The sequence below is a fragment of the Lynx rufus genome, unplaced genomic scaffold (assembly GCF_022079265.1).
Source record: "Lynx rufus isolate CCGP_SWC_20201006 ecotype Redwood Valley unplaced genomic scaffold, mLynRuf1.p SCAF_8, whole genome shotgun sequence".
In the NCBI taxonomy this organism is placed as follows: Eukaryota; Metazoa; Chordata; class Mammalia; order Carnivora; family Felidae; genus Lynx; species Lynx rufus.
In genome coordinates, this window is record NW_025814896.1 from 63880269 (window position 1) to 63897685 (window position 17417).

General features: G+C 49.3%; 1 protein-coding gene across 1 annotated transcript; it reads left to right on the forward strand.

The window, feature by feature from the left end:
* The first annotated feature begins 358 nt into the window (after nt 1-358).
* ABCG8 (ATP binding cassette subfamily G member 8) lies at nt 359-17417 on the forward strand. Its single transcript, XM_047069681.1, has 13 exons — nt 359-421; nt 5821-5922; nt 7076-7226; nt 9478-9716; nt 10238-10370; nt 10472-10741; nt 13158-13320; nt 13410-13493; nt 14390-14589; nt 15034-15110; nt 15823-16090; nt 17067-17194; nt 17280-17417. Exons 1-13 carry the CDS (start codon nt 359-361, stop codon nt 17415-17417), a joined length of 2016 nt encoding a protein of 671 aa, XP_046925637.1.

Below are 17417 nucleotides of genomic sequence, written 5' to 3' on the forward strand. Positions count from 1 at the left end.
TGGGTGGCCGGACCCTTCCTGGGGGAGCCCCAACAGAGGAGTGAGCAGCACAGTGCCCTGCTTGTTCCTCACAGGGCTCTGGAGTCCCTCTCCAGACCTTTGCAGCAGCTGGACTGGGGTTTGGCCACGGATGCCATTATCTGATGTACCTTTACCCAGAGCATGTGCACTATCTTGGCAGCAGGCAGAACACACAGCCTGTGTTTGTAGGAGGGCCTGCCTGAGAGGAGTGCTGGGAAGCACAGTGAACCAGGGCCAGAGATTGCCCAACTCTGAGAAAGAGAAAACACTGGCACAGTCAGGTAGCAGCTAAGGTGAAGGAAGCCTCAGCAAAGTGGCACAGACACCGCTGGGCCCCATGGCTGAGACAGTCCCAGAAGACAGAGGGCTGCGGAACAGGGCTGCTCCCCAGGATGCCTCCGTGAGTGATGGGCGGTCACCTCAGTCATGGGGGGTGGGGGCAAATCAGACCTTTCTTTCCTCTCTCCAGAACTTTGTTTTAACTCACCACCAGGACCACAAGCAGAGGGAGAACATGGCAGCAGAACTCTACTTCCTGGGTATCAAAGGGCTGAGGGGAAGGGATTCAGGGGTCAGGGGTGGGTGGGGGGCCTCTGAGGTCACTTCCTGCCCTAAGGCACACTCCTACAGGGAAATGATGTTCCTGTTTGTTACTTGGGCTGATGCAGCTTTTTCTGAATGAGACTCCAAACAGAGATGTGTTCACACATACCGGGGACTCTGCAGTGTTTCCTTCATCTGTGTGTCTGTCAGGCTCAGAGTCTCAGAGGCAGTAAACTGATGACATATGATGGCAGGCAACTTTTATGGGAATATAATAACATGACCACAACAGGCAGATATAAGACCCCAGAAAGAGGTGAAAGGGACAGACAGCAAGTCAGGGGGCCAAGAGGTTGGGGTACAAGTTCTCCACCCAAGTTACATGGAGAAATGTTTACTTGAGAAATGGCCCTTGACTAAAGTAAGGATATGGGTGGGATTTGAAGCAGGAGGCTAAACTGGAAGACAGAAAGGAAGCACCCCACCTCACCCCAGCCCACCTTTCCATCTTGCCTGCTGTGGGGAGGAGGGAGAGAAAGACAAGAAAGGTCTGCGGACTCCACACCCAAAAGGGAAGGCCACGGGCCACTTGGTCTGTCCTCACTTGCTAGGATAGGACTTCAACCCAGTCCATTCCTAGTCTGCCCTGCAGCCATAACTAATATCCAGCTCTGATCTGGGAACATGGCCAGCTCCTGCCGAGAAATGCCTCACAGGAGCTGACTGCAGTGCTCACAGCCTGAACAGTATATAAAGTCAGTAATGGCTTTGGGGACATTTTCTGCCTAAAAGGCTGACAAATCAGCTACCACAGCATGGAATGCAAATAACTGCCCAAATCCAACATCTGGGAAAGCCTGCCATTTCCAATTTCCTTTTCTCCAATTCTGTAACTCAAGGTTCCAAGTGATAATCTTCCCCCAACATATATGGCACCTAGAACAAGAGGATGGATGAGGGACACATATCTTATGTCTAGTTATTTTAAAGTTATCAACCGAAGAACTGTTAAGTTTCCATCTTCCTATTTTGACATACCTTCCTCACAACCTGAAAGGCCAGATGTAAGTTTAGAAATCCTAGGGCCTTTTGGAGCAGCAGCTAGAATGTGGTGGCACAGGGGAGCCGGCTTCTGGCTCCCTTCTCTGTCCCCTTCTCTGCCCACCCCTGTGCTACAGTCTGTCCCCCTTCTCTGCCCACCCCTAGTGCAACATGTGACTCACACACCCCTATGTGGTCATGCCATCCTGCCTACCCACATTCCATTCGCTCTCCACAGACAAATGCCCCTTGGGCCTGGGGTGCCTGGAGTGGCAAGTGCCCTTGGCCCACAGTCCATGGGCAGGAGTGTGGCCAGAGGAGGACTAGAGGGGCTCAGTCCTCAGGACAAAGATGTGTAAGATCTGGTCTGAGCATTTTAATAAAGGCCCAGGCTCATCCCCTCAGCCAAGAACAAACCCTGCATGTTTTTGCACAGACACTGAGTCATCAGCACATCACTACTACTCAAGGGCATGGATTCCTCATCTTAGAAAAAGAAACTTGGGCTCTGTGCTCCCTAAGTTCCCTTCTAATTTGTGCTTCTGACTCAGGCATTTGATCAGAAGTTAATACAAGGAGAAATTACAATGTAGCCCAGCAGGAGCTGAACAGGTTACCTACAAATAAACCTGCTTTTGCTTTTTTGGATGTCACCTGTCAGAAATTTAAGTGATATTCTGACAGTCATACTGATTAAGATGTCAACTGAATAGATATTTAAGTATTTGAAAAATACAGAGAATTTGTCAAAACCTCAAAACCTAACAAATCCATCCTGGGAGTCAAGGAAATACTTAAAAATGGAGCAGAGGCTGTCTCCAACCCAGAAACGAATTCTCTTCCTCTGAAAGTTGTGCTGCATGTGTAGCTCCAGGAAGTCACAATCCCCCCTTTTTCTTTTTAACGTTATTTTTGAGAAAGAGAAACAGAGCACGAGCCAGGGAGGGGCAGAGAGAGAGGGAGACACAGAATCCAAAGCAGGCTCCAAGTTCTGAGTTGTCAGCACAGAGCTGGAGGCAGGGCTCAAACCCACAAACCAGGAGATCACGACCTGAGCCAAAGTCAGCTGCTTAACCAACTACAGGTGACCCAGAAGTCATGGTCCCTTGATGGCAGCTGAGGTCCCTGGCTGCCTGTGCCCAGCCTACTTAGCCTAAGATGAGGGGTACTGTCCACCCCCCAGCAACAGGGAGCACCTCTTTCCTTCCTTTTATCTGTCTTCCTATTGTGACACCTCTTTCCCCAGGGCCCCAGCATGCTCCACCTTTCCAAAGCACTTATCTGGAAAGTGGAACCCACTCAGGCATTAGGTCACCTGCACATATTGCTCCAGAGCCCAAAATGTCCAATGTCCCTTTCTTAGCTGCCCCTCCACTTGAAATATAACCTGGCCAGGTGTTAGTTCACAGAAGCAGTTTCTGAGCTGAGTCATATCTTATATCAATCGACTTAATGTCCCTCCTGCAGATGTTTACTTTTTACAACCAAACAAATAAGCATCTTATGTTAGCTCAATGAGTCTCTCAGTAATTACCAGAATTTCTGACAGTTTAGTACAATTAAATGGAGAAACTAGGCAGTGTGAGTGCTAGTGGTGGAAGCGGTGAGCAAGGGTCAGGTGCAGGGTTGACCTGCCTGAAATTCAGCACCTTCTGTAGCTGGCCTTGATCTCCCCCAGGAGAGATCTCCCTTTCCATCTCTGAGGGCACAGACCTTCACCCCTCCTCCATCTCCATAGCCAGCTCCTGCCTTGGAGGCTTTGGCACTTGAGGGGCTAGGTGGGAGTACTACTCTGGAGTTCTACTCAAAGGTTCATTCTCTTAGATGGAAAACAAACTTTGAGATAGTTCAGATCAGATGAAAAAACAGTGAACTCTTATGTACCTGCAACTTAACTACCAAGAACTGTGAAGTTCACTCCCCTCATTCTTCCCTGTACCCTTCTCTCTTGCATTCCTCTCTATTCCACAGAGATAGCCCTTCTGCTAAAGTAGGTATTCACGTTTCCCAGTTTCTTCTGTATAATTTAGGATATTTATGGTAATAATTCTAACATCAGATAAGATAAGTAGCCATGGTCTGCTGTTTTCATACTGCCCTGCAATTCTGGGGACTACTCACTGATAGTTACTGTCATAGATGATCACCTGTATTGATCTTCCATTTCTGTGGTCCTTTCCAAGGATTTCTGACCTCTGCCACTACAGGGGAAGTTTGACAGAGACTTTTGGAGGCTATTTTCACATAATGTAAGTCATTTTATTTTCACACAAAGCACATGTAGGCATTGTGTACACAGTATAAACATACCCTGAATGGATGCTTGAGGTCAGCCTGCTCTACACCTGGCCTGTCTTGCTCCATCTTGACCACCTGTCCCATTCATTAAAATCTAAGCTTTTCTGGGGCACCTGGGTAGCTCAGTTGGTTGGGCATCTGACTTTGGCTCAGGTCATGATCTCATGGTTTGTGGGTTTGAGCCCTGCATCAGGCTCTGTGCTGACAGCTCAAAGCCTGGAGCCTGCTTTGGATTCTGGGTCTCCCTCTCTGCCCCTCCCCTGCTCACATTCTGTCTCTGTCTCTCTCTCAAAAATAAACATTAAAAAAAAATTTTTTTAATCTAAGTTTCTTTGCATGATGACAGATGGTAACTACACATATTGTAGTGACTTTGCAGTGTACACAAATCTTAAATTGTTGTGTTGTGCACCTGACACTAGCATAATGTTATATGCCAATTTTACCTCAATAAAAAGTTTAAGTTTCTCAGAGACCATCTTTTTCACTGTCATATCCCAAACTCCAAACTTGTAGCATCATGTGGGCTCCCAATAAGTATTGGATGCTTGCTTGCTTACTTGACTGAACACATCAGTGCGTGAGTGGCAGCTCTGAGGAGGAAACATCATGGGGTCAACTGGAACTTGTTAAAAAATACACTTTTTCCTGCACTAAAAAACAAAAGGAAAAATTGTATGCATTTAAAAACGGAAACCTGATGGGCACCTGGGTGGCTCAGTCGGTTAAGTGTCTGACTTTGGCTCAGGTCATGATCTCATGGCTCGTGAGTTTGAGCCCCACGTCAGGCTCTATGAGGACAGCTCAGAGCCTGAAGCCTGCTTCAGATTCTGTCTCCCTCTCTCTCTGCCCTTCCCCACTCATGCTCTGTCGCTCTCTCAAAAATAAACATTAAAGGGGTGCCCGGGTGGCTCAGTCGCTTTGAGTGTCTGACTTCGGCTCAGGTCATGATCTCACAGTCTGTGAGTTTGAGCCCCGTGTCGGGCTCTGTGCTGACAGCTCAGAGCCTGGAGCCTGCTTCGTTCGGATTCTGTGTCTCTCTGTCCCTCCCCCACTCATGCTCTGTCTGTCAAAAATAAACATTAAAAAAAATAAATAAAAATAAAATAAACATGAAAAAAATAAAATAAAAATGGAAATGTTAGTAGGCAGGTTCTTCTTCTGGGGGAGCCTCAATAATTTAAATGACTGAATTGATAAAATGGAAGGAATTTAGATATGCTGATAGCTAATACCATTCAAAGGTATCAGCGATACCACAAAACATCGATTTACTTGATGTACAAATACAACATCACTCCAACAACAGCAACAAGATATTGACAATGACGATGACATAACAATGGTGCTTCTTCCAAAATCATTTGAATGGCTTTGTTATGCAAAACTCCTCATTAGAATAAGATGCAACTTTTCTAAGGACTGCGTCTTCCAAATATTGAGCACTAGTTTTTTGATAGCTGTATCCCTTCACATACCAGGCATGTGAAGTCTCTTTGGCATCAGGAAATAGTAAGTCAGAGGCAGGGAAGAGAAAAGCTAAGGACAAGCCCCAGCTAAGGTCTCCCCAAAGCATAGCAGCTCACAAAGCTCTCTCTAGTCCAGAGTCTGGGTCTCATCCACCATAGGGTGCCTGGGTTCGGGCTCCACCAATTTGGGGTTGAGGTTCTCTGGAGCCAGGAGCTGTGCTAGAGGGAAGCCGCAAAGCTCCCTCTGAAGGGAAAAAAAGATTGCCCTCACTGATGTTCCTATTTTCTCAGAGCCCTTGGGCTCGATCTGCCTAAACCCGTGTTGCCAGTTCAGGATCTCAACCACACTAGCTGCTGCTAGCTCTCACCTCTTGGGTCTCCTCCCTGTTTTCTCCTAAGTCCTAAGTGGCTTTTGAAGAAGCCCCTCACCTGTCATGTTTCTCAGCAGGGACTCCAGGACAGCTTGTTCTCCTCTGAAAATGACAACAGCCTATACTTCACCTACAGTGGCCAGTCCAACACCTTGGAGGTCCAGGATCTCAGCTACCAGGTAGAGGCATACCTGAGGACAAGGTGGTAGGAGTGGGCAGGGAAGGCCAAATGATTCCCCAAGTGGAAGGTAAGGGTGAGCCCATCCTGAGGGCCCTCTGCCAAGTTGATGCCTCACATGTTGGGTGAAAGTACCACAAGACTTCCTTCAGCTATACATACTGTAGCTGGAAGTTGAGAGGCATTAGAGAACAAGACCTCTGTTAAAACATAAAGAAATTATGTGACCCTGTTGGGGAAAAAACAAATCTCTCCAACTTTAACTTCAGATTTTGAAGTAAGTTTAGACTTTTGGGGAAGTTACAAAAATAGTACAGAGTCTCCATGTAACCTTTGCCCAACTTCCCCTGATGTTAACATCTTGCATACCCAGAGCAAAATAATGAAAACCAAGAAATTAACAATGCCGTGACGCTATTCGCTAAACTACAGACTTTCAGGTTTCACCAGCTTCGTGTTTTGTTATTTGTTTGCTTGCAAAGTACACTGTCCCTGGAGCTAATAAAATATCCAAAGTGCAAGGACTCCTGGCCTTTCAGAGGCTCTGAAGGACCCCCTGGTCAGATTCAAGACCCCATTTACCAGACCTCCTTGGGGGTAGACCCCTGGCAGTTCAGATGGAATACGCTGTGGGGGGGCAGAATGGTAAACTTCAGAGGCCCAACTCTGGCTTCCTGTGAATGTGAATTAGGACAAGCTAATGAGCCTCACCATAAGCATTTTCTGTTCTGCCACTTGTTAGCTGTGCGACCTTGAACAAGTAACTGCTCTGAGCCTCACCTGTAAAACAGCGATTATAATGGTACCTATGTTATAGGTCTGCAAGGAGGACTGAATGAGATAATAAATAGAAAGAGATTTACACAATGCCTTGCACGTAATAAACATTTAACAAATCATTAGTAAATTATCATTAACTGAAGAACTGAAGACATTGTTTTGCTTTATGTTTTCATTTCCATTCTGCTATTACACATGCTTCCCATGTCTTAACTTCAGACTTGGAAATGGCAGCTTCAGGTTCTCAGCATGGTAGGTGGGGGCCCCTTAGGCTTTTTGTGCAACAGCAGGAGGATGTCTTCTGTACAGTTGAACAGAAGTTGCTGAAACCCTCTATTCAGCCCTCTGAAGAACCTTGCAATATCTCCCCACAGGTGGACATGGACTCCCAGGTGCCCTGGTTTGAGAAGCTGGCTCAGTTCAAGATGCCTTGGGCATCTCACAAGGATTCTTGTGAGCTGGGCATCCAAAATCTGAGCTTCAAAGTGAGGAGTGGGCAGATGCTGGCCATCATAGGGAGCTCAGGTACCATTAAGGGCAAACAGTGAGGCGATGGGTTCTGTCTCTTCTGGAATGCAGAATGGTCCCTCAGACAGATGGATGCTTCTCACAGAATTCTTTGCTGACTAGTAGAATAACCACAGCAGAATGGGTGAGAAGCACAGGTTCTGGGTCAGGTGGACCTGGGTTCAAATCCCAGTTCAAGTCCCTCCATTTACTAGCTGTCAGATAGCTGCCATCATTATGAATCATGAGTGTGCCTCTTGAAGCTGCATCCAGAGCAAAAACCTTTCTAAGATCTTCAGAATTGAATGTTCTTCTCAGGGGACTCTTCCATGCCAGGGGCATTCATTCACTCTTCTCCCACAACCTGGTAGGCACAGCACCCACCACAGCTCCCATTTCTTTGAGAGTCCCTCCAAGTCTTAGTGCAGCCTTCAACCATCTGCAAAGATCCAGAATCTTGGAGTGCCTCAGAGTGATTCTGCAAGCCAAACTTAAAATTATGCAATGCTAAAGCTGAAAGGGGTCTTGGAGAATGGTGTTCACTCTCTCCACTGTATTATTTCTTTCTCCTTACCAGTCTGGAAGCCTCTTTAATGGAGGGTTTTTAAGTTATCTGGTCCTCAATATTTCTAGAGTGTCCTCCTGTCCCCCGCCCCAACATATGAACACCTTCATTTAACAGAGGGGGAGACTAAAGTCTAGACAAAGTGAGTGATTCACCTAAGGGCATACATTTAATGCAGAGCTGGAACTAGAACTTTGGTCTTCTGATTCTCATATCAAGGTGTTTCTCTTTTAGATGGTGTTAGAACACTTTATTCTTTTTAATTAATCATTTCCAGAAGTAAAGATTACTGAACTTTTGAACATCTCCAATTTTTTAGTCTTCCGATAAGAAAATTCTGTTTATTGTCTAACCAAAGATCAAACAAGATAATGTATGTCAATGCACTTTGTAACTGAAATAACACCACAGGTCAAGTCCTGCCCACTTTTGGCTCTGCCTCTGCAATTCTTACCTAAAAAAGAAAACATACACTTCAGAAGCCAATTTTGTTTTTGTTTGTAACTCCTGGTGGCTTTTCCTGTTATATTTGCTTTTCTTCATGAACTGAGAATCTGGGAGATACACGGGCCTTCCAAGGCACTTGCATAAAGCCTAAGAGTCCCCACAATTAATACTCGCTACACATGACCCTGCAGCTGTTAGCATCCCTGAGGCAAGTGAAGTTTGGAGAGGCTGAGCAGTCTCCAGGACTCTTGACTCTAGGATCAGTGTTGTTTAGCTTCAGGTTTACTTGACTGAAATTATTTAAATGATTGCTTAGAAACACTTATCAATTAGGGGCACCTGGGTGGCTCAGTCAGTTAAGCATCTGCTCTTGGTTTTGGGTCAGGGATGATCTCATGGTTTGTGAGTTCGAGCCCCACATCAGGCTCTGCACCACTAGCGTGCAACCTGCTTGGGATTCTCTCTCCCTCTCTCACTGTCCCTCCTTTGCTCTCTTTCTTCTTCTCTCTCAAAATAAATAAACTTTTTTTTTAACCTATAACTTATAAGTTAAATTAAAAAGTTAATTTATAAACTTTTATAAAAACTTTTTTTTATAAAAACTTATAAAGTTAAATTTAAAATTTATAACTTATCAATTATACTTCCTGAGGCTTAACAAATAAAACAAATAATGAAGATTCATCATAATTTATAATAAATCCAAACAGCCTCAGGCATTTTGGCTGCTTCTGTAGAATCAGCAGTAGTGGCAGCAGTGTTTGCCAATGAAGGAGTTTACGGAATTGGAGATTCCAGCCAACTGAATGCCTTTGGTGTTCTCTCCTGATTCATGGAAGGTCTCTCCAGTTGCACTAGGCGGTCTCCACAGCAAAGGCCACCCACACCTCTTCTAAAGTGCTGTTTAGGAAAGTGAACTTCCCACTTGGACTGGGAATCCCAGTGTCCCTGTGAATACTGACAAAGTCCCCTGCCATCTCAGAGCCTGGATCCGCTAGTTGAGCGGCTTGAACCCCCAACATTAATGTACCTCCAGCTCCCCAAAGGTGCTCAAGTTAGCTGCAGGTGAAAGCCCTGGAGCTCCAGGTGCTGAGGCTGACCCATCCGGGTCCAAGAGCTGTGCCACTTTCTCTAGGGCCTTGGTCACTTCTGAAAGGACAGAGAAGTCCAGGGTGGCTGAAAGAGTGTGCGGGCAGCCAGGGCTTCCAGGCTAGCCCCCGCAGCTCTGCTCTCAGGAGGTCTCTGGTGGCTTCGCAGGGTGTGGGAGAGCCTCTTTGCTGGACGTGATCACCGGGAGAGGCCACGGCGGCAAAATTAAGTCAGGTCAAATCTGGATCAACGGGCAGCCCAGCACGCCTCAGCTCGTGAGGAAGTATGTGGCCCACGTGCGCCAGCACGACCACCTGCTCCCCAACCTAACCGTCCGCGAGACCCTGGCTTTTGTTGCCCAGCTACGCCTGCCCAGAACCTTCTCCCAGGCCCAGCGTGACAAAAGGGTAACTGCCTGACCCCGGTGACCCCAAGAAGCCATGACATCCTTCCCCCTGTCGACCCTCCCCCCCCTGCCTCAGGGCCCAGTCACAGGTCAACTCTGAGCAGCCCAGCTCCCCATCCTTCCATCGGTAGCCTGCCCTCTGTCCGCCTTTAAACCCCACATCCTTCTGTAAGCCGCCTACGCCCTGGCCGGGTCCCTTCACCGCACAGGACAAAACGTGAGAGGAGTGTCTACCTGTTTTCCGGTCCTCCGTGTGGGCAGAGTGCCCTGCTGTCCTGTCCCCAGGTCGCGGCCACGTTCCCAACATGGCGCCGCCCTCTGCGCGTGAGAGCCACTCAGGATATGCAGAAAAAATGCGGGAGCAAACACTGCATGGGGCAGCGAAGGCTACAGCGCAAACCCCCCCAGAGGGGGTGGGGCGGGGGACAAGGGTGGGCAGCCGCTTTCTACTCCAGGACAGCACCCACGTAACCCGGAGCGGGGCGGGCAGCGCCGCGCCTAAACCTGGGTCCTCCCGCGCAGGTGGACGACGTGATTGCGGAGCTGCGCCTGCGCCAGTGCGCCCACACGCGCGTGGGCAACGCGTACGTGCGGGGCGTGTCTGGGGGCGAGCGGCGCAGAGTCAGCATCGCGGTGCAGCTCCTATGGAACCCAGGTGAGGGGGCGGGGAGGAGGGTGGACAGAGGCGCCCCCGTGGCTTGGCTCCCACCAGCCACAGTCCTGCCGGCTCACTAGGCCCTTGTCTCTGCTGGGAAGGAATCCTCATTCTGGATGAGCCCACCTCCGGCCTCGACAGCTTCACGGCCCACAACCTGGTGAAAACGCTGTACCGCCTGGCCAAAGGCAACCGGTTGGTGCTCATCTCCCTCCACCAGCCTCGGTCTGACATTTTCAGGCTTTTTGATTTGGTCCTCCTGATGACGTCCGGCACCACCATCTACTTGGGGGCAGCCCAGCACATGGTGCAGTATTTCACAGCCATCGGCCACCCCTGTCCTCGCTACAGCAACCCTGCAGACTTCTATGGTGAGCCCCCAAGCAGCGCCCCCGCCACTCCCCCCCCCCCCCCCCCCCCCCCGCGAAGCTCCAGCAGGGCCTGATGGAGAGCTTCAGGAGGGAAGCTCTCAGAGGTTTGAGGGGAGTAGGATATAGGAGCAGGGCGGCCAGTGGGCTGGAGAATGTGTGTCACTTTGCCAAGTATCGAATACTAGAAACAAGGGCCCAAGAAAATCCTGCTTCTGACATAGCCACTCTTGTGTGCATGATAAGAAACCTGTGAGTTCCAAAGCGGGTGATGGGGGGATAGAATTCAAGAGGGTTTGGATCAATTTTCTAGAATTGTGGTCTTTATTCAGACTCTTTAGGGAAATTTAGGATACCTAAGGTTAGGAGGCCACCAGGAAATCTTCAAGCTGTGCCCTGGTGCCCCCGCAGAGGCAGGGAGCCTGAAAGCACTGCATGGTGGAGGGACCCCAGGGCCCGGAGAGTTCAGGGCCTTTTGGAGGTCTTGGTCAATGAGGCACTAGGTCTGAAAATTGCTTTGTCACCCCCAGAAAGGTTTTCCTGCTGAGGGTCCTGAGCCCTCAATCATATAGCTCTCAGGGAAAGCGTAAGCTAGTTCCTGGAGAGATAGTTCCTTCATTCCTGGAGAGATAGTTGCCTTTACAGGCGTGTGACCCAAAAGCAGATCCCTGGACCCTGAATGCTGAGGCATGCCATGGCTGCTGGCCAGGCCACACAGCTTTACCAGGGCGGCTGGGGGGAGGGGGCGGGGAGACAGTAGCTGTGGCTTGTCCAATATGCCACCTGGAGCCCCAGCCTTCCTCCCAAGATGGCCCAGTGTAGCAAGGCCTCACCAATAACCATGACAACAGGGACCATGTCCTTGAGGGCAGACATTGGGCCCAAAGGCACCAAGCTACAGGGGGTATCCCTTTGACTCTCACAGCCCTGTCAGGCCAAGGCCATTTCCATCCATACAGATGAGAAGACGGAAGTCTGAAGAGTTAAACCTTTGGCAGAGAATTTGTAAGACGCAGAACTGGGACTCCCAGCCAGTGTGTCCAGTCCCCAACTTGACTCCTGGCCCTGGGCCCACATCCTCTTGTCAGCATCCAGTGCTCTTCCCCACCCCAGGGGGACTCTCTCCAGTCTGCCAGCCCTTGCCCTGTGCACTCACAGCATATGAACTCACACAGAGGTCACCCTCCCTCCCAGTGCTCAGGAGCCAGCTTGGCTTCCTGGCAGCGTATCATCCTGAGGCTAGCCATTTCCAGATAAAGGGGGCAGAGGGCATCTGTCAACCTGGCCACGGGAGCAACATGCAGTAACTCCAGAGCGGGGTTACCAGAAGTCAAATGCCTAGAACAGACCTGAACAGAAGTTTTTCTTTATTTTATATTTTTATCACTTTTGGTGGGGGGCTCTTGCCTACCACCTACCAATCTGGGGTACAGGGCCTGGCAGTACCCAGAGAATCTGGTGTTCTGATCTACAGCCCTGCACACTGAGGAGACATGTTGCATTTTACAAGACCGCTCCTAGACATTATTCTGCCATGGGACATGTCATGAAAATGGTAGGAAGGAAGAGACAGAGGTTAAGAGGAGAAATGGAGGGAGGTGAGCCACCCTCCAGCCTGCAATGAGGCTGGGTTCAGGAGGGTCCTAGTGGTGACTGGGTGGATGTGCCTTTCTGACATCACAGGAGCCCCATGAGAGTAGAGCTGTGGCTGGGACTACCAGATGCTCCCCACAAGTAACATAGAGGTGGGTGCACAGCAGCCTGGTTCTCCAGCTGGTCATGCCAGCTCCTTCCCCTGGAGGGCGGTGACAGCTCTGCTTAGAGTTGGCCAGACATTGGCAACCTCCAGCCAAAACATTCTCCCCTTCTAGACAGGTTGCTTAGGGAGCCAAATTACTAATCTACAGTGAGAACTAGAATTTCCCAGTGCCCAGACTTCCCAGCTGTCCTATGGCCAGCCTCCCTTCCCCTCATGGGTAGAAGGCACACCTGGAAGGCTAAGTCCCTGTCACAAGCTTTAATGACTTGAGCTGGAGTCAAGGCATAACTGTGCCATGACCTTTGGCTCCAAAGGCCCACTGCATCCTGTCCTGTCCTAGGGATGTCCCCATAATGAGCCTGGGTGTTGGGATGGAGGCCAGGGCCCACAGGGCCTGTGCTGTTGTTGCCTTTTCCCTGAAGCAGGCTTTCCCCTGAAGTGGATGTGGCTAGGCCCAGCATGGGGGAGGCCAGCCCTGGGTATCTCTCTGCCTCTCTCTGCTTTTCCCATCACTTCATGGTCCACCCTCACAGGGTGGGGGGCATGTCCCAGAACCTCCAAGGGCTGACCAGTGTTGTGAGCTGGCCTTGCAGTGAGCTCCTCACCTGTGAGCAGGTGCAGACACCTGGCCACACATGGCCCCACATCCTCTACTTACAGTGGACTTGACTAGCATCGACAGGCGAAGCAGAGAACAGGAAGTGGCCACTAGGGAGAAGGCTTGGTCCCTTGCAGCCGTGTTCCGAGAAAAAGTTCGTGGCTTCGATGACTTTCTGTGGAGAGCGGAGGCAAAGGAGCTGGGTGAGGGCACTTGCCTGGAGAGGTAAGGCAGGCCAGGGCGGCTCTGGGTGGAGAGCTCCTTGCAGAAGGCAGCCGCCCCCATGTCCCATGACACCCTCTGCCTCTTGACAGGCAGGCCCTCCCCCAGGACACTCACCAGCCCCTGACTTCCACTGAGCTGCCTGGCCCTGTGCAGCAGTTCACCATGCTGATCCGGTAATTATCTGCCATTTCATCCCACCACCACCTCCCCTACCCCAGACCTCTTTATTGTGTCAAATTAAGCCCTTTCTATATAAAGTGAATTTGAAGGAGAAAGCAAAAGGTAGAATTTTTAAAAACCAGTATCGTCAAGACTAGCACTAGCTCTCTCTGTATAATACAGAACACTCCTGTTACTTTTATTCTTTAAACAAAATCAAAATGTTCTTACTGGCTGAATGATTGTAGAAATTACATAGGATCATTATGAAAAATTCAGACAATACAAGAGAACCTCAGTGGAAGAAGGTTTCCTCTTAGGCCAGCCCTCAGAGTAAACGAGACCCAAGTGTTTGGTGGGTGATATTCCCATGCACACAAGCATTGTAATTCATAAGTGGGATCATACTCTGCATATGGTTCTGTAACCATTTTTTTTGTTTTTGGTTGCACATAGAATAGGCCTGTACCTGTCATCCGGTTAGGTCTTCCTCAGCATTGCAATCTAGCCATAATTCATTTTCCTGCAAACTGTATATGGATGGTCAGATTTTTTTCAGGCTTATGTTATGACAAGTAACACTGCAAGAAACTTCCTTGTAGGTTCATCTTTACACACGTGATTGGTTATTTCCTTAAGAAAATGTGTTTAAGTAAAATTGCAAGGCTGACACACTGACAGTAAAGTAACAATTGTTTATTATGTACATACGGTGAGACAGATGCTTTCATCCACGATCTCATTTGAGCCTCAGAATCCTTGCGAGGGGGGTACTGCTATTGGGTACTGCTATTCCCCCATTTTATGAGAGAGTAAAGTGAGGCTTTTATCCCTGCATAGACGGAAGGACATTGCTAGTGTCACGGGGCTGGTGTATGTTATTCCCTTGGCACCTCTTTTGTTTTTTAAGTCGTCAGATTTTCAACGATTTCCGAGACCTGCCAACTCTCCTCATCCATGCAGCAGAGGCCTGCCTGATGTCCCTGGTCATTGGGTTCCTCTATTATGGCCATGGGGCCATCAAGCTCTCCTTTATGGACACAGCTGGCCTCTTGTTCATGATTGGAGCTCTTATCCCTTTCAACGTGATTCTGGATGTCATATCCAAATGTGAGTGTGCCTTGCTCTCTGTGACCCACACCCGGAGCAACCAGAGGACACGGTGGTCGTCACCCCTCTGAGCTGGTCCAAGGCCGACCTCTGTTCCTCCAAACTCCTGGGGAGAATGGGTTTGCTGACTGTTTTCACCATGATTGTGAAATAAAAGAAGATGATGATTTTTAAGGTTCGCACATTAATATTAGTATGCAAATGAACACAGATTGCCTAGCAGTATTAGACATTCCTATAATAGCGGGATTTATATTTGACAGCAGTTCAGAAGTTACAGAATTACAAACACCTTAAATTAGGATGGTTTAACTCTGCCTGCTTTTTAAAAATAGGACACATTTAGGCCACAGGAATATTTACAAATGTGCTAAAAGAGACTCAAAAACAGAAACACTGAAAATTAATGTCACTTTTTCATTCTCCTTTTCTCCCCGTTTTTAGGTCACTCAGAGAGGGCAATGCTTTACTATGAACTAGAAGACGGGCTGTACACTGCTGGTCCATATTTCTTTACCAAGGTGACTGGTCAGGGCTGAGAGCAAGTTACCAGGTGGGGGGGCAGGGACAGAGAAAGCTACACTGCATTGTACAGAAGCTCCAGAGTAGTATTTTGCTGAACCAGGGGCCATGCATCATCTATGCTTGCTGCTGTCACGTTCCCTAGGGGGTTACAGAGACTTGCTATTTTTTAAACATTTACCCGAAGACCAGGACTGTAGACCAAGAGTGACACTTTCCTGGTCAGCAGAAATCTGAAAAAAGAAAAGAAAAGATGGCAAACATCGAGCATACTTTACCTCTCCAGTCTCCCCACATCTCCAGGAAGCAGGTCAGCAGGTGTTACTGTACTTATTTCCAGGAAGTGGAGGCTCAGAGATGTTATGCAGCTGTCTCAAAGCCCCACAGCTGTTTGGTCTGGGCAGGCAGGGTGGGGACTTTGAATCAGGAGAATAGATACACAACTGCCATTTTCACCAGGCCATGCTGCTTCCGCGGGGGAAACTGTTCTGAACTCTCCCAGATGGAGCACATGGCATCTGCAGTGGGAAACCAGCAGTGAGCTCATGTTCCAGGGTCCCATGGACCCCTGACGGGCCCTCCTGCTGCAGTCTGGCTATTAGCAGGAGGGAGGGTTGACATCCTTGAGGGTTACACTATCTTCAAACACTTAAAGAACAATTGGCAATGAAGGCATTAGCTCCATGTCCTTGCAAGGGCTATTCTTTGCAGATCTTAGGGGAGCTTCCAGAGCACTGTGTCTACATCATAATCTATGGGGTGCCCATCTACTGGCTGGCTAACCTGCGCCCAGGCCTGGAGCCCTTTCTACTGCACTTCCTGCTGGTGTGGCTGGTGGTCTTCTGCTGCAGGATCATGGCCCTGGGTGCCGCTGCCCTGCTCCCCACATTTCATACATCCTCCTTCTTTGGGAATGCTCTCTACAACTCCTTCTACCTCACCGGGGGCTTCATGATAAGCTTGGATAACCTGTGGATAGGTAAGGCGTGCTCCCCTCCCCTGGTCAAGCTTTTTGAGGCCTTCCGGGGTTGGATGAAGCCTATATTCACTTGGGGATGAGGACTCATCACTTAGATCCATTTAAAGCCTGTTTTTTCTGGGAGCAGGTGTCCTTGCCAACTGTCCTGCGTGTCAAAGGAATGTCTCCATGAGAGGGTGTAGATGGCACCTTCTCATATCCCTCAGCTGACACTTGGAGGCCACCCTTGACTCTCACTCTCCACATTTCACCTGGGAGTCAGGTCAATTCTGCCTCCCACATCTTTCTCAGATGTCGCCTTGCCTGATCTCCCCCAGCCCTGGCCTTACTGTCTGGTGTCAGACCACAGCTATGGTCTCCGTGACCCTGATCCTTCCACATCCCTCTCGACCCTTGCCCATGGAAAGGGCTTTTTGTAAGGCGGAAATCCATGTTGCTGCTTTGCTTGAGTCCTCTAGTTAGGGCTGCTGACTCTCCACTGCCTCCACCTAGCTCTTCTGAAGTCCCCAGCACCCTCCATGCACTCACATCTGAGCCTGCGAGGCTCTTCTCTGTAGGGCGCCATTCCCCCATTTCCACAGCTGCTCTCTTCTGCCAGGCCTTTCCTGACCATTCGGGCCAAGTTTGTTCCTTCCTCCTACTCCTAGCTCTGTGATACCATCATCGGGTCAGGGCACAGACTCAGAAATGTCAGTTGTACCTCCATGGAGCTGAGAACATGCTGGGACATTTAATAAGTTACTCTCTCAAATTGTTACCAATCAAACGTGTGGTGACTCCTGTAGCCACTTGGCCCTTCTGTCCCAATCCATGTCCCAAGCTGCCCCTCTTGCCCTTTTGCCCTCTCCCTGCCCTCCTGCTCCCTCGGGGACCTTGCTGCCCTTGCGTAAGAGCCTCCAGGGCCCCGTCTCCAGGAGTGTTTCCCAGGGAGCAGGTGGTTAGCCTGTGTGAATAACATGAGTCTCGCTATTTTCAGTGCCCGCTTGGATTTCCAAAGTCTCCTTCCTCCGCTGGTGTTTTGAAGGGCTGATGCAGATTCAGTTTAAAGGGCACACTTACCACATGGCCGTCGGCAACCTCACCATCCCTATCCGGGGAGACGTAGTAAGTAGCTGAGGCCTTCGACTCTAAAAAGATAACATCCATCTGAACGTCTTCTCAGTGGGTTTACTGATGTCTGTGTCCCCAGATCCTCAGCTCCATGGGCCTGAACTCATACCCTCTCTACGTCATCTACCTCATCCTTATTGGCATCAGTGGTGGCTTTGTGATCCTGTACTATGTGGCCCTGAGATTCATCAAACAGAAGTCCAGTCAAGACTGGTGA

Bases quoted from the DNA above. Each gene is read 5' to 3' on its own strand.
- ABCG8 (XM_047069681.1), top strand. From the start codon at position 359: ATGGCTGAGACAGTCCCAGAAGACAGAGGGCTGCGGAACAGGGCTGCT. The intron at 422-5,820 runs GTGAGTGATGGG...GTTTCTCAGCAG, and splicing joins CTGCTCCCCAGGATGCCTCC to GGACTCCAGGACAGCTTGTT. The intron at 7,227-9,477 runs GTACCATTAAGG...GTGGCTTCGCAG, and splicing joins GGCCATCATAGGGAGCTCAG to GGTGTGGGAGAGCCTCTTTG.